Source organism: Sinocyclocheilus anshuiensis, unplaced genomic scaffold (assembly GCF_001515605.1).
Source record: "Sinocyclocheilus anshuiensis isolate Anshui unplaced genomic scaffold, SAMN03320099.WGS_v1.1 scaffold11, whole genome shotgun sequence".
Taxonomy (NCBI): Eukaryota; Metazoa; Chordata; class Actinopteri; order Cypriniformes; family Cyprinidae; genus Sinocyclocheilus; species Sinocyclocheilus anshuiensis.
In genome coordinates, this window is record NW_015551076.1 from 1,106,762 (window position 1) to 1,130,216 (window position 23,455).

The following is a 23,455-nucleotide window of genomic DNA, read 5'->3' on the forward strand; positions in this document are numbered from 1 at the left end:
GTCTCTGCACGCTTTAACTCTCAATGCACTGCACAAATGTTAATGTAAAATGCAATTAAATGTTTTGGCGGTTTGACAGTCTCGCAGTAGGCTACGCTGCGGATTTATATGTGACTTATGAATTAAAATGATTTTAATACATTTTGTTACTTTTCATGTAGTTAACGTCTCTGAATTTATTTGATATTTTAACTTTTTGTATAGGATCATTTTAATAATTCGTTTAATAATTCATAATATTTTGACAGCCCAAAGGGCTGCAGTCCACATTTCCAGGTGCGACGTTGTCTGTTGTCCGTACGGGACATTAAAGAACATTAAAGAACCATTAATGGAAAAAAAGTGTGTTGGTACAGGTGCATTGGAGTGTTTTGGGAATATACTAAAGTAATCAAATTTCTGGTTAAGTTCGTGAATTTCTTTCACCATTTCAAATGTGTTGTTTACATATCTTTACTTTTGTAACTACTTTCTATATGTGACCATGGACCACAAAAACAGTCATAGGGGTCGATTTTTTTTAAATTGAGATTTATACATCATCTGAAAGTTGAATAAATAAGCTTTCATCAATAACCACGGATGTATAGTTTGTTAGGATAGGACAGTATTTGGCCGAGATACAACTATTTGAAAATCTGGAATCTGAGGCTGCAAAAAAATATAAAATCAAAATATTGAGAAAATCGCCTTTAAAGTTGTCCAAATGAAGTCCTTAGCAATGCATATTACTAATTGAAAATTAAGTTTTGATATATTCACAGTAGGAAATGTACAAAATATCTTCATGGAACATGATCTTTACTTAATATCCTAATGATTTTTGGCATAAAAGAAAAATCGATTATTTTGAGCCATACAATGTATTTTTGGCTATTGCAAATATACCCGTGCTACTTAAGACTGTTTTTTTTTTTGGTCCAGGGTTACATATGTATGTAAAACTGTCGTTTTTCACCTGTATATTGTCGACCTCAGAAAATGTTATTTTAAATATGTACGATCATAACTGTAGAAACGCGTATAAAGCCTGTGTAAGTAGGCTACAGCAACAGCCTATTATATAATAGGCTGTAATTATAATATAATTATAATAATATAGCTGTTGCTGTAGCCTATTATAACAGCTTAGGCCTATTATAAACGTGAATACATAGCCTTCCTGTTAGCTCCCTGTTGAAAAAAACAGCATATGCTAGTTAGGTATGTTTTGACGCTGGGATGCTGGTTTAAGCTGGTCCTTTGCTGGTTTATGCTGGTCCTTTTGCTGGTTTATGGTGGTCCTTTTGCTGGTTTATGCTGGTCCTTTGCTGGTTTATGCTGGTCCTTTTGCTGGTTTAAGCTGGTTCTTTTGCTGCTTTATGCTGGTCCTTTTGCTGGTTTATGCTGGTCCTTTTGCTGGTTTAAGCTGGTCCATTTTGACAGCCCAAAGGGCTGCAGTCCACATTTCCAGGTGCGACGTTGTCTGTTGTCCGTACGGGACATTAAAGAACATTAAAGAACCATTAATGGAAAAAAAGTGTGTTGGTACAGGTGCATTGGAGTGTTTTGGGAATATACTAAAGTAATCAAATTTCTGGTTAAGTTCGTGAATTTCTTTCACCATTTCAAATGTGTTGTTTACATATCTTTACTTTTGTAACTACTTTCTATATGTGACCATGGACCACAAAAACAGTCATAGGGGTCGATTTTTTTTTAATTGAGATTTATACATCATCTGAAAGTTGAATAAATAAGCTTTCATCAATAACCACGGATGTATAGTTTGTTAGGATAGGACAGTATTTGGCCGAGATACAACTATTTGAAAATCTGGAATCTGAGGCTGCAAAAAAATATAAAATCAAAATATTGAGAAAATCGCCTTTAAAGTTGTCCAAATGAAGTCCTTAGCAATGCATATTACTAATTGAAAATTAAGTTTTGATATATTCACAGTAGGAAATGTACAAAATATCTTCATGGAACATGATCTTTACTTAATATCCTAATGATTTTTGGCATAAAAGAAAAATCGATTATTTTGAGCCATACAATGTATTTTTGGCTATTGCAAATATACCCGTGCTACTTAAGACTGTTTTTTTTTTTGGTCCAGGGTTACATATGTATGTAAAACTGTCGTTTTTCACCTGTATATTGTCGACCTCAGAAAATGTTATTTTAAATATGTACGATCATAACTGTAGAAACGCGTATAAAGCCTGTGTAAGTAGGCTACAGCAACAGCCTATTATATAATAGGCTGTAATTATAATATAATTATAATAATATAGCTGTTGCTGTAGCCTATTATAACAGCTTAGGCCTATTATAAACGTGAATACATAGCCTTCCTGTTAGCTCCCTGTTGAAAAAAACAGCATATGCTAGTTAGGTATGTTTTGACGCTGGGATGCTGGTTTAAGCTGGTCCTTTGCTGGTTTATGCTAAAACATACCTAACCAGCATATGCTGGTTTTTCAACAGGGTTATTATCAGCAAAAAGCAACACTGGCATTAAATACTCCTGACTAACAGGAAAACGATCCGTCACGTTATTTATACAGCTATAGGTAAATATAATAATCAAAGACTGCCTCCAGCTCCCGTTTAGATTGTCAAAAATTAAATAAAATCCTACAATGCAGCCACTAACTACACTACACTGACATTTTCCACATCATAAACCCCGCATTTCAAAGTCCAGGGTAATGTGTAAACCGCAAAATATAAGAAAACTAACTTGACTTGATGATATATTTGTTAATAAAATATTGACGAACAATGTAATTGGTAGGCTAGTTGTAACGGCCCCTGAAGGTTTTCTTCTGATTAAAAGAATCACGCTTTTGGTAGCTTAGCCGGGTTTTGACTGAGCCATTTTAATTCCTCTTCGAATGCTTCTCTTTGTGCTGCCTTGATGAGCACGTGAGCTGCTTTCTCTCTCTCTTCTACACCAATGAACATTGACCTGTCTCTGCTCACAAGTCTTTTGATCCTAGCGATGGTATTGAGTACTAGTAACTGAAGTGCAGCTATCCATTCTCCTTCTTATATCTTGAAATGGGACGTTCAACGCACGAATACTCTCATATATTTGTTTTAACTCTGCTTCACGTTTCTCTGCAGTCACCATCATATCGTCTAGCTCGGATTTAGAGCACTCTTCTTTCAGTTTAGATCTGATAAACTGAGCTTCAGCTTTAAAGTTTAAGTATGTGAAGAAAATACAACCTTTTCTGCGACAGCTACACTAGTCATTGAATATAATTCTGATATTGAACTCACCTTTAATCCACCAGGAAACATAGGCTGCTCAATACTCACACTGGTGAAATAGCGATTCTCCAAACCCGCACAAGTTGGTTCAGTATCTCCCAGACACTTTTGAATAGCCCATAGAAGTTTTCATTACTGTTTTGACTCAGTTTGATTGCCAAACTGAAGGGTGTGTCTCACACAACAAAAATAACTACAAATATGATAAGATATGATTAATTGTTTGAATTTATAATAATTTATTTCCCAGCACAAACTAGGTGAATGCATGTTTATGACCTACTGTAAAAACACCACCTTGTATATTAGAACACAGTCTTCATTCTAGCATCCTGTCAATCACAACATGGTGAGGCAAACTGAACAAAATGTTCCTAGAGACGAATCACTGTCCATTCAAATCAAAGTAATGCAGGTGTGAAATTCAAATGCCACTGCCTCACCCTTTCTGTGAGCTCCAGCATTTTTCTCTATAGTTTTCACTTTAGACTCACATTTCTTTTTCTCGACATAATGAATTCCACTGTTGTGTTCCACTGAACGTGAATAAAATAGATTACATCGTGGCATTGATATTCCAATTGTGACGTCATAATTGTGATTTATGGGGAGTTTTTTTAAATGGGCTAAATAAAACTTCTGTCACTCCAAACCCACATGAATCACATTCTTGAGTAGAACATAAAAGAAGTATAAATATAGATGAGGTCCATGGGACGATGACTCCAAAACCTCAAAACGCCTTTTGTGTTCCACTCGGCTTATGGGTTTGGAATGACATTGGCATTGTTACCAATAGTACTTAAAGACACAGCTAAGATATGAAGCCCGATACAGTGTGTGAGGCGAGTATTGTTTTCATGACCCTTGAGGTTGCTGAAGTGGTTTTGCTTCTGTTGCGATGTGAGAGCAGAAGGAGTCAGGAAGGCACTTGGCGTACTCCACCAGCTCGTAAGACTCACGGATGTCAGAAAGGCAGAGCCAGAATACAATCCAGTGACCATTTACGAAACTGCCATCACAGTGCTTGAAGTACCTGAGGATTTTAAAGTAGAATGAGATGGGCAAAGGCTGAGAATCACAACAGGGCAATGTGAAAGAGAAGACACACCAGGGATTGATGCGGTTTGTAGCGCGGGATCTCCAGAAGAGCTTGCCCAAGTCCTGACGAATACACTCCCACAAGATCTGACCGGTTCCTTGGCCTTGTTTACTGCTGCTGACCACAAATTTGTCCAGGTACGGAGTGCCGCTGTTCACAGGCTCTGTGGTGATTATAGCAGCTGCGCTGTACCTGCAACAAAATGCAAGAGCAGATTTAATAAACTCATATTCCGGGAGCAGAATGCTTTAAAATTATGTTTGTGGTTCACCACAAGGGTCAAATACCATTCAAAAACAACACAACTGTGGCATGCAATAGATCGTGTTTGGTATGCTGTGTCAAGGGTTGTATTTAATCTGGTATGTCACATGAATAAGCTGAATGTGATTTTACATGAGACAATTATGAAATACAAATTTATAACTTTTTTTTCTTCCAGATCTAAAAATATTAGTAATTTATTATTTAAAGGGATAGTTCACCCAAAAATGAAAATTCTGTCATTTATTACTCACCCTCATGTCGTTCTAAACCCGTAACACTTTCGTTCATCTTCGGATCACAAATTAAGATATTTTTGATGGAATCTGAGAGCTGTCTGACCCTGCATAGACAGTGATACAACTGAAATGTTCCCAAGTTCCCAAAGAGACGTTGCAAGGAGATCTGTAAAATAATCCATGTGACATCAGGGGTTCAACCGTAATTGTACGAAGCTACAAGAATACTTTTTGTGCGCAAAAGAAAAAGAAAAAAAAAAGACTTTATTCAACAATTTGTCTCCTCCGCATCACCCTAGAGCTATTTTGGAGAGTATCAGCTGAACGCAAACAGCGTGAGCGTATATTGTTTTGTGTCAGCCGCACCACACGGATACGTTGTTTTCGTTCAAATCAAAGCACAAACAACGTAGAAAATGTATCCGTGTGGCGCAGCTGAAACAGAACAATATACGCTGTTTGCGTTCAGTGGATACTCTCCAAAATAGCTCTAGGGTGACGTGGAGGAGACAAATTGTTGAATAATGTCTTTTTTTTTCTTTTGCGTACAAAAAGTATTCTCGTAGTTTCGTAAAATTACGGTTAAACCTCTGATGTCACATGGATTATTTTACCGATCTCCTTGCTGCATTTCTGGACCTTGATCATGTAAGGACCCTTGCTGTCTATGGGAGGGTCAGAGTCAGACAGCTCTCAGAATTCATCAAAAATATCTTAATTTGTGTTCCGAAGATGAACGGAGGTCTTACGGGTTTGGAACGACATGAAGGTGAGTAATTAATGACAGAATTTTTCATTTTTGGGCGAACTAACCCTTTAAAATTATTCATTTCATTAGTCGTAGCTAATCTTCAGCCAAATAATTTAATGATAACTTGTGATAATGTGATCACAAGCTTTGCTTTAAAAGCAGGAAATACAATTACCAATAATGTAACTATGTTCAAATATTCAAATATTAATTCAATGAATTATGAAAATATTAATTTTTCTATTTATTTATTCTCATGTCCAATGACTCAACATTCTGGTTACATGGAGCAAGATGTGTCAGGTTGTTTTTCTTTGGCTATACTGGATAATTAAGGCTTGCCATTCAGAAACAATGCCCTTACCCCTGAGACAGGTAAATGGAATGCAGTCTATCCTTGAGAGAAGCTATATAATCCTCTCTCAGGTTCTTCTCAAAAGACTTGTTAATCAGTGCCAAGAGACGGCCAATATCAATGTCATCCAGGCTACTGTATCTGTGAAGAAAGAAGATCCTCACATGAGATACTATAATAAAAGAATGATTAAGCAAATCAGAATTTACTCGTCCACATGTCAGTCCAGTCCCATTTGTACCACTGAAAAGGGGACATTTTGAAGATTATTTATTCAGGTCTTTTCCACACAGAATTGTATTTTTGCAACTGCGGTCATATTAAGTATTACAATAGCTTTGCACGAAGAACAGACCAGAATTGAAGTGGTTGTTCACTGCTAAACTTTGCTAGGTTTGACTGGACTGATATCAGATGACACGGGTGTGAGTAAATAATGACAGATAACTGTATTTATTTATACAAGCAGTGAACATCTTAAAATGTTTGTTTAATAGCCAGTGGTCTAATGATACAGTAGGCTACTTCTGACTGAGATACCCCACACCTGTTGTAATGAAAACTGCTTGTTCATTCTTGATTATTTAATGACCCCTAAAAACAAGAAGTGATTATGAAATAAAAAAACATTGAGTTGTACATTTAAACATGTGAAATGTTCCATAGGTTCCATATGGTGGACGGATGGAAAGTTGCGACTCTTTTCTGATTGGGCAACATCTAAAAAGGAAACACTCAATCTCATACCTGTGAATGGGATCTCCATTTTTAAAAAGGGTGCCTGAGCCTGAAACACGAATAAAAAAACACACATTATGGGTTTAAGAAATATAAATAAGGAAAAACTTTGTTCTTTTTATTGGCCCGATAGGCCTATTCTGTAACACTAACTCTAAATCGTTATTAGTCCAGCAGCTGTAGTGGGTCGTATGTGTGCTAACAAATGATGTTCCTCGCCGGTCTGCGTGCGATCTCCTTTGACTTTGATAAGTCGTATTTGTCTTAGCAGGTGCGTGTTTTATCTCCCCTCTCACCCTTGTGGCTGAAGAGCTCAGTGAGAAGCGTGTCCGCCGAGGTGAGGACAGCCGAGGTCTCCGCCGGAAGCAGGTTGAGCAGCTGCGCTATGGCACTGACGCGTCTGTGCTCCACATCCCTCAGCCATTTCGCAGAACTCAGACCTGGCAGATCTCCCGGCAATGACACCAAACCCAACACCTGAACAAACAAAGCACGAATTTAATAAGGAACCATTTCACAAGCCCACGATTTTTCAAGTTTATCATATGTTTACTCATTCACATGTTTATGTTAATTCATGTAAACTTAAAAGAAGCCTGCTTGGGAACGCAAGTAGGCCTGCTGTTCTTTTGTTGGCACCGACTGTTCTTTTGAAGCTTACGCATATCATACAGAAATTTTATTCACGTATATACTTTGTAGCAACAAATTGCAATACTACCACCTTGTGTTCATCTCACGCTATTGAAGCAACTGTTAATAATCATTCCTTGAACCTATTTCTGAACTCTTATGTTGAACCACATTTTTATTTGGGAAATTAATTTGGAAAGTATTGTTACACGTATTGTAACATGACAATTTAAAAATATATATCTCTGTTGAGATACATAATTGGTTACTATGACTGAATAGGCTTATTATTATCAAATATATAACAATAATTGCAGATGGACTGGATGATGATCAGATCAGATGTGTGTGTGGAGCACTGGCTGCAGTCAGACTCCTTGTGTATACAAAAATCTCACTGGATTATTGCAATTAATGGCAAAAGGAATGTTTTGGAAATGTAAATTGATATTTTTCTACTGACACACTACAGCAAAAGATAGGGGTCATCCGCATACAGCTATACTTACCTGGGCATTGAGCTCTCGGCATCACGGGGCTTCAGTCTAGCTGTGAAGGCCTTGAACGAGAAGGACCGGAGGGCATTTGATGCCATAAAATCACGGTTTGGCCAACTAAAACATAACAATGCCTGCAGGGCTGAACTGGGCTTACACCCTTTAAACATTGAAATACAATTCTGGCAGTCAATCTGACACTGAATCTAGTCAATATAAAGCCCTTCTTGCCAATGAAAGCCTCACAGTGTCTTATTCTCTAAATACACTCGTGCTTAAACTAATGAATGAAACTCAAGCTCAGTCTGATTCCAACCACAACCCTAACATTCACAAAGAAATTGACAAAAATCTAAAGGATAATTATAATGAAAAATTAAAAAATTAATTTGACCTCCAAACCAAACTCCAGTGTTATTCGGCCCTAAGTAGAAGCACCAAATTGGCAAATTACTTATCAATTAAACAATTAAAAGAAAGACAAATTCTTTCAAAATATCGACTCAGTGACCCCGACTTAGATAAAAGGAAGACATAAAAAATCCTGGATACCGAGAGAACAGCGACCATGCAAACACTGTGACCTGAATCAAATAGAGGATGAGAAACACTTTCTTCTTGTCTGTCCCAAGTACACCACTACAAGGGAAATAGTTCTTCTGCAATTTGCAGCATTGAATGTTTCATTCGTTACTCTAAATGACTCAGAGAAACTCCGCTATACACTTGGAGAGGATGACATGGCAGCCAAACTAGCTGCAAAATATGTATACACCATAAACACCATATGAAATGGTTAATCCATTGTATTAATTTGCTTTATTTTACATATTCTTCATTGTATATATTTTTACATTGTGTATGCAGTACATTTTGTTTTTTCTTCTTATTTGTCTCCTTTATTACTTTGGTGGTATTATATTCTGTATTTGTATATACTTAAAATGCTTTGGCGATACTATAATACAAATGTCATGCAAATAAAGCAACTTGAACTTGAACTTGAGAGAGAGAGAGAGAGAGAGAGAGAGAGAGAGAGAGAGAAGGTGTGTTTTTTTTATGTTTTTGAAAGAAGCGCCTTATGCCCACCAAGTCTGCATTTAGGCTATTCAATCAAAAATACAGTAAAAAGTAATGTTGTGAAATATTATTGCAATTTAAAATATCTATTTTAATATATCAGTGCCACATGATCCTCCAGAAATCCTTCTAATATGCTGATTTGCTGCCCAATAAACATTTCTTATTATTATCAATGTTGAAAACAGTTGTGCTGCTCACTATTTTATTGGAAACCCTGAAACCTTTTTTTTTGGATGAATAGAAACTTGAAAAGAACAGTAACTGACCTCAAACTTTAAAATGGTAGTATGTAACAGAGGGCAGATAGTGCAGATAAACTTTACACCCCGGGCCTCAACAAACACACACACACACACTTGTTTCTGTGAATTGTGGGGACTTTCCATAGACTTCTATTATTTTTATACTGACCAAATAATATTTTCTATCCCCTAACCCTAAACCTACCCCTTACAGAAAACCTGTTTGCATTGTTACACTTTCAGATAAACATAATTTACTATTTTTAAGAACTTTTTTCCCTCACCGGTCCCCACAATGTCAAAAATTTCAGGTTTTACTATCCTTGTGGAGACATTTGGTCCCCACAATGTAGCATGTACACGTACACACAAATACACACACACACATGCTGTGTTTCCATGTTTTATGGGAACATTCCACAGGCGTAATGGTTTTTATACTGTACAAACTATATTTTCTATCGCCCTACACCTAAACCTACCCCTCACTGGAAACTTTCTGCATTTTTAGATGTTCAAAAAATTTCATTCTGTATGATTTATAAGCTTGTTTCCTCATGGGGACCTAAAAAATGTCCCCACAAGGTCAAAATTGACTAGTATTACTATCCTTTTGGGGACATTTGGTCCCCATAACGTGATAAATACCAGGTACACACACACACACACACACACACATTAATAAAATTAAATAGTACAATGCTTTCTGTTAGTCATTATCACATCTTCGCCCTACCTTGTGGTTTTGGTTGCGGATACCCCCTGAGCTGTTCAGGAATATGACTTTCAGAGGCTGCAGTGACTGCGAGATGGCTGCTGTGACCTGGATCGGACTGAGCACAGAAGAGCAGCCGGCTGCATCGCGGCCCACCGGACAGACCAGAGGAATCACTCTGCAGTCCAGAGTCCACTGCAGAAGAGCCGAGTCCACGACAACTGAGGGACCACTGCTGATATACGCAGACAGACAACACACAGACACAGTGAGAGAGATAGGAGATGCCATTATCGGCCCATTATCACTCGGTTGAAGTGGCTGCTAAACCTGCTCTCATCCCGAGCGTGCTGCAGTTGTAAGAGGGCCTCTGAGCATCACATTGGCTGAGTTGTGCTGAAGTGCTTCTGTTAAAGCCTGACAGTGTTTCACCATCGTAGTCCTGGCGAGGGAGGGTTTAGTCTCGGTTTTGGTGCAGTCCTCTTCCTCCATCTCAGGAGGCAATCCCATCACCACCACAAGCTTCATATCCATCCGCTGCAAGAACGAGAGCCCAAAGGCCAGACTCTGAACCATCTCATGGCTATCAAACACTGAAGTGTCAACCTGCAGACAAAGCAAAAATCAGCTTCAGACTCTACATAAAAATAATGTAATTTTAATATAAATAAAAGTATAAGATATATACACGGTAGCAATGCATTTTTGAAGTTGTAAAAAACAACGATTATTGAAGTAATGTTTTAAGGAAAATACTATATCAATTTTTCTACTTAAAATTGTGTTTAATTCAAAGTGTTATTTTTTCTGCATCAAACTTTTTTTTTCAGAGTGTAAATACATTTTAATATTTGAAATGTCATGACCCCAAGGAACAGTTTTTTTTTAATCATTTAGACTACAAAGTCAGAAAGACTCTGCTATTAAGAGGTCATATCTGCAGTGTAGCCTACCTAATTAGTTAATTTTGTTTGACCAGTGAACCCTGAAACACAAAAAGGCTCAATTGTCTACAGAGTAAACAAACCAAGAACGGATGACAGAAAGGATTTGTACACTCATGCACAATTTGAGCAGCAGCCTGGATGAACAGTCAGCAGAGTCTTCACATAAAATGTTCAAATTCAGCTTCTGATTAATCCTGGTTACAATGTACAAATATGCCACTTTAAAACAATTAGACTTAATATTGATATATTTATATGAATTTAAATTCATTTTAATAAAACTAATATACATTCATAGTATATAAAGTTATAACAACACATGAGATAGTATTATAAACACATTAAAATGTTATTTTATAAGCTATTAAACAAAGTAGGTTGAATATATCAGGATGGATATATAAAAAAGTATAACTAACATTAAAATATCTATCTTACATTTTAACATCTTCAATGTATTTAAATGTAAACGTAAATTTATCAAATATTTATATATATATATATATATATATATATATATATACATATATATAAATATGTGTGTGTGTATGTGTGTATGCACACACACACACACACGCGCGCGCGCGCGCATATAGCCTATTTGTATTAAATACCATAAAATAAAATACGTTTTATAAAAAACGTATAAAACATAACTGACATTATTAAAATTAAGGCTATTTAGTCATTTATCTAAATTGCGTTCGTCTCTCAGTCTGAACATACAATGGGCACATTTTGAGCAATTTTTCCGGGCAACTTTTTTTTGAGCAATGGTGCTTGGGCACTTTCCTACTGAGAATGGGTAACAAATTTCTATCTGGATACTTCAGATCAGTCGTGGGCCCTGTGTCTCACCTTGTTGCTCGTTGACAGCAACATTAACCAAAGTTGCCCGGCAACATTGCTCAAAAAGTGTATCATCAGCCTCACTCTGGTCGCAGGACACGCACCTCCAGAACCGCAAACGCTGGAAATGAACCGGCGCTCTGGAAGTGTGTTAACCAGTAGCGAGCCTCCCGTGGATCTCCTCCAATTTCACTGAGAAAAGCCTTCACATCTCTGTAGATCAGCGTGCGGTTGGACCAGGCGTAGTTGGGGAGCTTCTGCTGGCTCCACGCCGAGTTTTTGCCCCCGTGTCCCGCGGCGCTGGATGCCCTCATGCGCTGGTTCACTGAGGCTAGTCTCCGCTGATGCTGAGCGCTCCTCTGCGGCCTCAGGGCTGGCGGTCTCGTCCAAAACTGACCAGCCATGACCACGGCCCTGCAACCGGACGAACCGCTATTGACTTTGGCCATGAGCAGAGCCGCTGAGAGAGAGTGAGGAGCGTCTGGCTGCGGCCTGCGGTGTAGCTACATCCAAACAGGTGTTACGAGATTTTTGGTTTCTGATATTTTCGGTTTCAGTGGGCGGAGCAGACATGAATATTCATCAATTCTAATATGATGATTATTTTATTTTATTTGTATTTTTGCTTTTTATTGCTTAAACAGTCAATTCAAAAAAAACATTGCCAAGGGATCACACACAAATCCATAAAATAATGACCAATAGTTATAAATGAAGCATATTTATCAAACACAAATGCCATACACATAATAAATTAAAAATGGTTAAAAATAAATAAATAAATAAAAATAAAAACCTCTTAACAGATTTTGAATGACAGAAACATTTCAATGAGATTCAAACAATCATACACAAGGAAAGCATCTAAATTCATGGATTTTCTTTAAATAGGCTACTTCTCTATTATTTCAAGAATCTTAGTTTTTTTTAATTCTTTATTAGATGAAGTGATCAAGATCATTTTAGAAGTGAGTTTAATTCAATTTTAAAAAGGGAATAGGATGCGGAACTATTTGCGAATTTGTGTTTGTGAATGAAAAATTTACCATATAAAAAAAAAAAATATATATATATAGTATGTTCCAGGGGTTTATTTTTAGTATTGTTATAACAAACAAATAATATATTTTAAACTAAAGGAGTGTACAACATTGGCATTATCAAATATATGAGAACCTCAGACCAAAATTGCTTGGATATAAGGCAATTTAAAAAAAACAAATGTGCCAATGTCTCCTCTGCTTGTCTGCAAAAAGAACACGAGCTGTCTATGTCCAAATATTTAGAAACATTAGAATTGACAGGATATATTTTATGTAAAATTTTAAAATGTGTTAAAATGTGTTTCCTTTGCCTTATTGGAAATATATTTCCCAGGTAAAAGCCAGGTTCTTTTCCAGTCTATATCATCAACCAAGGACCTCCAGTAGAACTTTTTTCTTGAAGAAAATTTCCTTTTAAACTGAAAAATTTGGCGCACATGCCTATTATTACATTTCTTATCTAACAGATCTACGCCTTCCAAGAGCAAAGCAGACTGTAGTAACTGCTCCTTGGATTAAATATAGAATGACTTAACAAGGTGAATTAATCCAGGTGAAATTGCTTTATCCACCTTATTAAACTCTTTTGGAGGAATCTGGAAACTATGGTATGCCATGAATTGCTCATAAAAGAGAATATTTCCTGAGTCATCAAATAAGCAAAGGATACAATTCATATTATTTTGAAACCAGTCTGGGGAAAAATAATGATATAAACAAATAAATTGTAATTAATTCTCTGGGACAGTCTGATACTTGCATATTATGTAAATCTTCTAAGATCAGGATAGTTTTTCAGTTTCATGAGGTTCTTTTGTGTTAGGTTACAGATGCTTAAGTCAATCCCTAACCATTCAAACCTCTACTGCAAAAACACACCTGGTTTGATTTTTATTGATGTCAACATGTTATTTTATGGACCATAATGCTAACTGTAAATGATTTGATTATCTGTATTGGCTATTTGTTCTAAGCAGCAAATATTGACAAGTGTTCAACAACATAAGATTGTTTTTGGTTTGCAGCTGTCCAGTTTGTTGGTTCACAACCTATTACATTATTTGCTCAGACATTAGAGCGTATCCATTCATATAGGCTATGTCAGACAGAAAGGAGCAAAATGAGTCTTATTTAGGCCATGTGAATTCAACTTGAAAGCTGGTATTTCCCTGAAGAAAAAGATATGCCAGTCCCCGGTTTGGTAAGCTGATGCTGTCAGTGAGAGCTCCATATGGCGCCAAACACTCACTGACCTGGATTTCTTCATTTTCTCCGTCCACAAAATTCTCCACACAAATCTGCTTAAACTCCAGAGGTTTAAAGCCCAGCCTGTGCCACAGCAAAGCAACTGCAGATACAAGTCTTATTTTGTCCATATTTTGTTTTAATACAGATCAATGTAATGACCTGGAGGAGTTCCCCAAACTAAATCTATCATTAAATTATGATTTGAAAGTTCAATCAGGGTGCTGGAGCAGGAACCATGCGCATTAATTGATGTGTAATCCTTTGACAGCAGCTGCAGAGATTTGGGCTTTGAGGCTTTACGGCCAACCAGAAGGAAATTAATTTAACAGGCTGTTTTGAGCACATAAGGACACAAGATAGAGTTTTGCTGGCAGAAAGCGTAGGACATACGTTGTTTTTATTGTACTAAGGAACATAATTATTGACATGCATTCATTTTCTTTTGAAACTATATAAAAACATCAAGATCACAACTGAAGGGAAAAGCATTTGTTATTGTTATGTAAAAAAAAGAAATGTTAGAAGACAAAAAACTGATCACAGGAAAGGGAAACTATTAAAATAAAATAATATAAAAAATAATAAAATCATAAAAATGAAATAAAATATAAAATAATTATCGTGCAATTTTATGCAAATGTTTTTTAATTGTTTTTGAAAGAAGTCTCTTCTGCTCACCAAAGCTGCATTTATCTGATGAAAAATACAGTAAAAACAATAATACAGTAAAATATATTTACAATTTAAAACAGCCGTTTTCCACTCAAATATATTTTTAAATGTAATCTGTTCCTGTGATGCTAAGCTGAATTTTCAGCATCATTACTCCAGTCTTCAGTGTCACATGATCCTTCAGAAATCAATCTAATATGATGATTTGATGCTCAAGAAACATGTATTATCATCAATGTTGAAAACAACTGTGCATACATTTGTTTCATGATTCTTTGATGAAAAGAAAGTTCAACAACAGCATGCCTTTACTGTCATTTTTTATCAAGTTAATACATCCTTGCTGAATAAAAGTATTAGTAAAAGTACTAAATAAAAAAAAGTTCTAAAACTTTTTGAACAATAGTGTAAGAGTTGAAAGTTTAGCTTTTAACATGAGTTTGCAAGTGGCAAAGAGATGAAGCTGCTGCACAGTATTATAATCTATAACACAACTAATTGGTTATCTAGCACAGATTCTAATCTGAACACATCCTAGATTACAAAACTTTATCAGATCTAAGTTACCAAATACTTTTGTTCAATGTTTGCGAATTGCATCTTAAGAGTCTCAATTTCCATCACCACATCGACTCAATTCATTGTATCAAGTCCAGCTTCTTGCTTGAATTTGTGTACCTACTCTTTGTTGGGGAAAAGGGTCAAAGCAGGACATTTTATCTGTGTTTTCATAGTCCAGAAGAGAAAAGAAGTGTCCTAACCTCATGCAAAATCGCCTTACTGCTCTTGCGGTTCCTCCTCATTCTGTTCCCAGTATTTTAGTTTCTTGCGTTTTCTCTCCGCCATGACCAAGGCACCAAACACGGTCACAATCACAGTAGCGGTGATGACTAACACAGTAACGGTCTCAGCCACACACAACTGGCTGTCCACCCAAGCCAAAGAAGCTCCGGCGAGCTGCCAAGGCTCCCGACAAGTTACATTGCGATAGTCATCCACGTGCAGGTGCCGCACGCTGAGCAGCTTGCTGAAGACACGGTGCAGGTCGCAGTCACAGTTCCAGGGGTTCCCAGCCAACTGCAGGTGCGTAGCAGCCGTGTGCAAGCTCAGGAACGTCTTGAAGTTCAGGTGCTCCAGATGATTCCCCTCCAAACCCAACCGAGACAGACTGCGCAACGGTGCTAGTGCATTGACCTCGATCCTAGAGATGTTGTTGTTGCCCAGGAGCAGGACTTCCAGGGCAGGCAGCATGGTGAGGGATCCGTCTCGCACAACACCCAGGAGGTTCCCTTGGAGGTAAAGGTGGCGCAGGCGGGACAGGCCACGGAACGCACCTGGCTCAAGAGATCGGATGCAATTGTGGCTGAGGTCCAGCTTCTCAAGGTTCTCCAGATGCTCAAGACCTGGAGGTTTCAACAGCACCAGTGCATTGTGGTCCAGACGCAGCTCACGCAGGGCAGCCAGGCTCTCTGAGAAGTTAGGAGGGATCTGAGTGAGGTTATTACGGCTCATGTCTAGCTTCTCCAGGAAGGAGAGAGAGAAGAAAGCCTGTGTGGGAAAACAGACATTTGGGTAATCCATATATCTTCAAGTTCAACTCATAACTCAGAACTATATTCACAGGGCAACTCCAAATTGACAAAACTAAGCTATGTGGATTGAATAAATCAGGGGTGTCCAGTCCTGTTCCTGGAGATATAACGTTCTGCAGAGTTCAGTGCCAACAACCTTGTCTGTTATCAAGTGTTTCTAAAGATCTTAAAGGAATAGTTCACCCAAAAATTAACTACTATTTACTAATTATGATACAAAAAATTACTCATCCTCAGGTCATCAAAAATTTAGATGAGTTTGTTTCTTCATCAGAAGAGATTTGGAGAAATTTAGCATTACATCGCTTGTTTACCAGTGGATCCTCCGCAGTGAATGGGTGCCGTCAAAATTAGAGTCCAAACAGCTGATAAAAACATCACAAAAATCCACACGACCCTAATCCATCATCCAAAATAAGATATGTGGATTGAAGAAATCAGATGTGTCCAATTCTGTTGAGATCTAACTTCCTGCAGAGTTCCTGCATTGCCAACTCTCTCTTAAAGTAATAGTTCACTCTAAAATGAACTACTTTACTAAAACATTTATTTAAAATTTACTAATTAATTTACCAAAAATTACTCACCCTCAGGCCTTCAACAATGTAGATGAGTTTGTTTCTTCATTGGAACAGATTTGGATAAATTTAGCATTACATCAGTTGCTCAGCAATGGATCCTCTGCAGTGAATGGGTGCCGTAAAAATTAGAGTCCAAACAGCGGATAAAATAACCCACACGACCCTAATCCATCATCCAAAATAGTCCATAATCCATAATAACGCTTTCTCCAGTGCAATAGTCCATCCCTTGTCCTCTCAAAATCCATCAAATTTGTTTAGAGCTGCTTTAGACAGTTTTCACTTGTAAACAGTGCTTGATCTGTGCATATTTCTCTCCTAATTCAAAAAAGATAACTTTTTTTTCCCCAGGAGAAAGCAATATTATGGATAGAGGACTCATATCTGAAGTTAAAATCATCTTCATGATGGATTTGTTTCTTACAAACACACAGTTTTTTGCTTCACATAACATGGAATCGAGTGGTGCGGATTACTTGTGGATTATTGTGATGTTTTTATCAGCTGTTTGGACTCTCAGTCTGACGGCACCCATTCACTGCAGAGGATCCACTGGTGAACAATTGATGTAATGCTAAATTTCTACAAATCTGTTCCGATGAAGAAAAAACTAATTTTTTCAGCAAATATTCATATTTTTAGGTGAACTATCCCTTTAAATTGCTGGTTCAGGCGCATTTGGTTAGGATACTTTGATTAGGTAACTTTGCAAGGAAGGTAGATCTCCAGGACACAGGATTGTGCACCCCTGGAATAGCCTAAGTGATCTTACCTGTGTTTGAAGAGCCTGGATGATGCAGTCTGAGAGCACTAGAATACGCAAAGACCAAAGGCCAGCAAAAGCTCGGCTCCGGATCTCCTTGAGCTTGTTTCCTCCCAGGTCTAGGAGCCAGGTGCCACGGGGAAGTCCATGTGGGACATCCTCAAAACCTCTGGCGTGGCAGTCCACCAGGTCTGAGTGTTCATAGCACCGGCAGAGGTGACTACACAGTCTTGAGCTCCTCGATGGAGACAGAAAGAGCAAAAACAACGCGATGGACAGCATCAACATGATGTGATGACAGCTTCAAGAGAGCTAACAGGAGCTCTGCAGAGCGCCAAATTGTTGTCCAGGACTCTGCATGCGGCGATTAACCGATCCTCAGCTTTCTACGGGAGAGGAACCAGATCCCTGTGATAAACGCATACAGTTTCTATTAGATGTTTCTGTGTCGAGACAGCAACACAGACTTTTACAGATGAGCAGAATATTTGCAGTGCAGCTGAAATGTCTGTCGGAAGAATTTAATCGCCTTAAAACCATGCGACTCAATTTCTTTTTTTTTTTCACTCTCACACACGCAATAACACAGATACAAGAAAGTAGAGGAGAACTTACTGTCTTTGCCAAGGGGAAATTAAAACTGTAGGCTACTACTAGTAGTACATTGAATGCGTACATCGAGTCGTTGAAAAGTTATTGTTTTATTCCTTTCCTCCACTAAATATACAGAAAAACGTGGTAGTCAATAACAACAGTCTGATTTCTCAGTTATTCAGTCCGGCTCCACACCAAGATGCGCAGCGCACTAGTGATGGGAAGACTCTCTTCCGCGAATCGGCTCTTTCAAACATGTTTCAAAGAACCGGTTAAAAAAAATCAGCGATTCTTTTACGTCGTAACGTACTCATCTGTTATTATACAGTCTATGGTAATCATATAAAAAGAACTAATGCACGCTCCAAAACACTCCACAAAGTTGCATGTATGTAGTAGGCCTAGCCTACATGTTGTTTATTATTATTTATTTTGTGTCAGTTCAGTTGGCTGAAGACAGGATTCAGCTAAAAAAAAAATTAGAACATTAATTTACATTAGCCTAAATTGTACAAAAATAATTAACCATCTGCTTTTGCTTGGTAATAAAGAAGGTATTTTTAAATGTATTACAATTAATTGTTTTCCATTTGCTTCGATAAAATGTCATAGAAACATTTCCAGACCTTGTTATATGTAGTTTATCATGTATTTTATGAACGGGTTAAGTGAATCGGTTCAATAATTATTAAAAAGATCCGACTCTTCGTGCGCTCAGAAATGCAGCTGTCACATTTGGTCATAATCCAACACGCATTAGGCCTAAACCTCGACTGTCCTTGTATTACCCTTGTATTATTTTCCTTTTTACCTTTGATGAAGCTCCAATGCGATTGAATTACGCACTATTGTCTAAATTTAGAAATATGTCGTCAATACCACCCCGCCTCAAGTCTCATCCAATACATTTATTACATAATCAATTACTACCGTATCCCCGGAACCTGTGCGCGGATTACGAACTGATTTCAACGTTTACCTTATTATGACACTTGAACCATTTTAAATCGGGCCGCCTAATATAGCAACTTAAAGGAACAGCACGCCCAAAATGAAAAATGTCACTATTTACAATGTTTATAGACGTATAGATCGATATGTTATTAAATACCAACAGAATGGCAGCCTCAGTCGTCATTTATTGTATGCCCATAAAAAATTAAATACCACTGAATCTTGACTGAGACTGACAGACAGTGCCTAGCTTTCTGACATTTATTTTTGTTTTACTTCTTGAAGAATAAATAAATAATTAAATAAATAAAGGGTACAATTGTTACATCTGAGTGAACGTGCCATATCTCACTGCTAAAGTTATGCCAACGTGCTCACCTTCACTGCAAACTAAAGTGGCCCAACACGGTGTCCTAATAACCTTGATGTGCGATGGGGGTCAGGGGCAGAAACACGAGAGGATGCGTGATTAAATAATGCATACGTTTGTACGTGAATAATGGAAAAACTTTAGCATCAATGATTCAAGTCAAGGCTGTAAATACTCATTCAAACTCATTAAACAATGGCAAGGGATCCCCTTTGATTCTCTGACAAAATTAATCACTAACTTTTTCTGCACCCTCTATGTGACCATGTTAACTAGGATATACCATTTTAATTATATACAGTGGTGGCCAAAAGTCTTAGAAAACTAGTATTTTCACCAGCTAAAAAAATGGTTTTAAGTCAGCTATTTTTATCTTTTGTAGTGTCAGTAACTAAGAAATATAGTAGCTTTGCAGGTAGGACAGACTGATGATGATCAGATCAGATCTGTGTGTGGAGCACTGGCTGTTATCAGACTCCTTGTGCAAACACAAATCTCACTGGATTATTACAATTAATGGCAAAATGAATGTTTAGGAATGTAAACTGATATTTCCTACTGATACAGCAAAAGATAGACATAACTGACTAACAGCCAGTGCTCCACAGAGATCTGATCTGATCATCATCAGTCTGTCCTACCTGCAAAGCTACTATATTTCTTAGTTACTGACACTACAAAAGATAAAAATAGCTGACTTAAAACCATTTTTTTAGCTGGTGAAAATATCTAATCATTTTGGCCACCACTGTATGTGTATTATGTGACCCTGGAGCACAAAACCAGTCATAAGTAGCTCAGGTATATTTGCAGCAATAGCCAACAATACATTGTATGGGTTCAAAATGATCGATTTTTCTTTTATGCCAAAAATAATTAGGATATTAAGTAAAGATCATGTTCCATGAAGATATTTTGTAAATTTACTACCGTAAACATATCAAAACTTAATTTTTGATTAGTAATATGCAAGGACTTCATTTGGACAACTTTAAAGGCGATTTTCTCAATATTTTGATTTTTTTTGCACCTCACTCAAGATTTTCAAATAGTTGTATCTCGACCAAATATCGTCATATCCTAACAAACCATACATCAATGGAGAGCTTATTTATTCAGCTTTTAGGTGATGTATAAATCTCAATTTTAAAAAACTGACCCTATGACTGGTTTTGTGGTACACTCACACACACAGTATATATAGCTACATATCTCCTCATAAGCAAATATTCTAAAATATAAATGATAAACACTCGTACAAGTGAGATTTTTCTTTTTTATTTCTTCATTACTATTTAAAAATAAAAAATAAAATCCTGCGAAAGAAACCTATAGGCGAACAGCAACCCCGTTAACACACAGCGCTATAAACTGGTATGCAACGCGGATATGCCCGTCACAGCTTGGCGCCACTGCTAGAGCCTCCATCAGGCTACAAGGTTCACGAGGCTGGGACCGGGAGGACTTCGGCTTTGAGCCAGTGCTGCCCGTCCCCCCTGTCCCAGTCTCTTAACATGGCAAGATATCGCTTTACCGTTTCCTTTTCCCAAAAAGGTGATTACAAATATTCCCTTTTCAGAAAAGAGATCAGTCCTATCGCGAGAGATGAGCACGGTAGGAGTCGTCTAACGCCGACACACACCGAAGCTGCAATAACGAAGAAATGCGAGTCTCTCATCGGTCACTGCATGTACCCTTCCAGTTTGGATGTGCTCGGAAATAATAACAATAATACAAACATTGCATCATAGAAAATGGTCCCACTATGGAAGAGGTATTCAAAATGGCAAGGACCAAATATGGAAGAAAATTACAACATAATATATTACACGTAAACTGAAAGGATGCTTACAGTACTCGAGTGTTACTCCTTCGTCTGTCACTTAAAAAGTGACATTTAAAAGTAAAACAAGGGAGTTTTATATTAAAAAATGTTTAAGAAAATGAGATGTTGGGTAGATGCTAAGTGCAGTTCAATTTCCCCTTACTCCACCTTCAGCTCTCAGTCAATCTAAAACTAAAAACAAAAAATAAACCCGCCATGTGCACTAAGGAAATCAAACTATTTATCTAGTCTGAAAGGCTTAATAACTTTTTATTCTACCCTCACACACTTAGTGCCACATTTTATAGTGGTAGAAAGGAAGATTATGGATTAGAAGAGAAAATGTGATTTCTTTGTTGGCTATCCAAGCAAGATGAAATGAACAAGTGGGTTATTTGATGACAGGAGGGAAAAAAACAAGGAGATCCAACAGGGTGGGATTGGGGGGTGAGTGATGTTGGAAGGGATGTCAAATGTTTTCTACATGACATGATAGTCTAAGACAGCACTCTACTTTTGTCAGTGGAAGCAGTTTTTCTCTTCAGATGTGTAGGACTGTCATCCCTGCTCAAAACGCTGAGTATCAACTATCTCAACCTTTGTCTGGCGATTGGTAAAAAAACACAAAAAAACCCCAGAAAATATTAATTTAAAACACACAACACTTCCTTTGTCAGCATAATGTTCCCTCTCTGAGCCTGGGCTCATGATGATAAAGCAGAGTCTTTCTGTGTTTGTTGAGCTTGCTGTGAATGCTGCACTGATTTTTGGCTCTCCATATCTCGAAAATGTTTCTCCACCTGTGGACAGAGAGCACAAAGGTTAGCACAGCAATACACCAAAACAACAAAGACATTATATCAATTCATATTAATAGTAAATGTTTTGGCCATCTGTCATTTGCGTGGAACTGGACTTAAAGCTTGCAAGTTGAGCGTCTATATTACAAAATCCTGAGGCAAATAATACCGGTACATTTTTTATTTTCAAATGAAAAGCTAATTTCTCCAACATTAAGGACTCCAATAACAGTAGTTTATTGGAGTTAATTTTAAGGCAGTAGTCTTTAAATGTAAATAATATCCACCAGCCAACAATTTGCTGCTTGTCCAAGCAAACAGAATAACCATTTTAGTTACATTGAAAAGGAAATAAAAGTATGTAATAAAAAGCTACCAACTGGACAAAATGAATATTTTTGTGCAGATTAATAAATATTTCTGAAATGCTATTTTAGAGAAAAGCAATTTTACGTGCAGACATGATCTGATAGAAGTTGGCAAGAGTTAAAATGAACATCAAAGATAACTTGAAGTACTACACTAGTATCTAGATATTATAGACTTAAATTCATGGGCTGAAGCTCACTAAAGATGATTTTTACAAGCATTTTTTATTTTAATTTTTGTACACTAATGTTCAAAAGTTTGGGCCAGGTAAGATTTTTTTTTTTTTTTTATTGTTGAAAGTCTCACGTTCTCAAAGGCTGGATTTATTTGATCAAAATACAAATACAGTACAACTAATATTGTGAAGTATTATTAAATTGCAAAAAAAATTATAAATGTATTTTATAATTTAATTTATTCCTGTACTGGCAAAAATCATTCAAATATGCTGATTTGGTGCTCAAGTAACATTTCTTATTTTACCACAGTTTAAAACAGCTGCTTAATATTTAGTGATACATTTTTTCCACAAGGATTCTTTGATGGAATAGAATAAAGCAATAAGCCCCAAGAAGCCGCTTCTGCTTCGCGTCATGCATAAATTCACTGTAAACCATGGCTTCATGGGGCTTATTGCTTTTATAAAGCGGTTATACCATATATGTAGCGAGGTTTCACAGAGTAAAACAAAGCAAATAAAATGTAATGATATTAATAAAAACATTATTCTTCCGCCAAACTTCGTAGTTCCTCAGAAACGGTTGTGGTTACAACAAAGTGGTTGCCGAGCAACAACAGACGTAAATAAAGGTGTATGTTTGTAGAGTAATTTACAACAGCTTCGAACGCAGCTCAACCAATCAGAATCAAGGACCGGAACTATCCGTTTTATAATCAGTTGCATGCACCCTTGCGGAATAAAAAAAATAATTTCTTTCAAAAAAAAAAAAAAAGAAAAAAAAAAA

At 37.1% G+C, this 23,455-nt stretch overlaps 3 protein-coding genes across 3 annotated transcripts in view; all 3 read right to left on the bottom strand.

Moving 5' to 3' along the window:
- Positions 1-3,975: 3,975 nt before the first annotated feature.
- Positions 3,976-12,181, bottom strand: nags (N-acetylglutamate synthase). The gene is given in 9 exon segments (XM_016452445.1): positions 3,976-4,300; positions 4,376-4,558; positions 5,985-6,116; positions 6,723-6,762; positions 7,010-7,190; positions 9,905-10,118; positions 10,214-10,258; positions 10,260-10,489; positions 11,784-12,181. Coding segments are annotated over 9 exon segments (1,548 nt in total). The 5' UTR covers positions 12,129-12,181; the 3' UTR covers positions 3,976-4,122.
- Positions 12,182-15,245: 3,064 nt separating this feature from the next.
- Positions 15,246-18,301, bottom strand: LOC107662436 (slit homolog 1 protein-like). The gene is made up of 2 exons (XM_016452461.1): positions 17,588-18,301; positions 15,246-16,190 (listed from the first exon to the last, which is right to left on the bottom strand). The coding sequence occupies exons 1-2, from the start codon at positions 17,864-17,866 to the stop codon at positions 15,420-15,422; spliced, it is 1,050 nt and encodes a 349-aa protein (XP_016307947.1). The 5' UTR covers positions 17,867-18,301; the 3' UTR covers positions 15,246-15,419.
- Positions 18,302-20,767: 2,466 nt separating this feature from the next.
- The window catches only part of lsm12a (LSM12 homolog a), a 6,717-nt gene continuing 4,029 nt past the window's right edge, over positions 20,768-23,455 (bottom strand). The window contains exon 5 of the mRNA XM_016452397.1: positions 20,768-22,121. Within this exon, the coding sequence (XP_016307883.1) occupies positions 22,026-22,121 (96 nt within the window). The 3' untranslated portion in view covers positions 20,768-22,025. The remainder of the gene's footprint in view (positions 22,122-23,455) is intronic.

Excerpts from the sequence above, each read along its gene's own strand:
- LOC107662436 (XM_016452461.1), bottom strand. The coding sequence starts at position 17,866 with ATGTTGATGCTGTCCATCGCGTTGTTTTTGCTCTTTCTGTCTCCATCG. Across the intron at positions 16,191-17,587 it reads TCCAGGCTCTTCAAACACAG|GCTTTCTTCTCTCTCTCCTT; the intron begins GTAAGATCACTT and ends TTTCCCACACAG.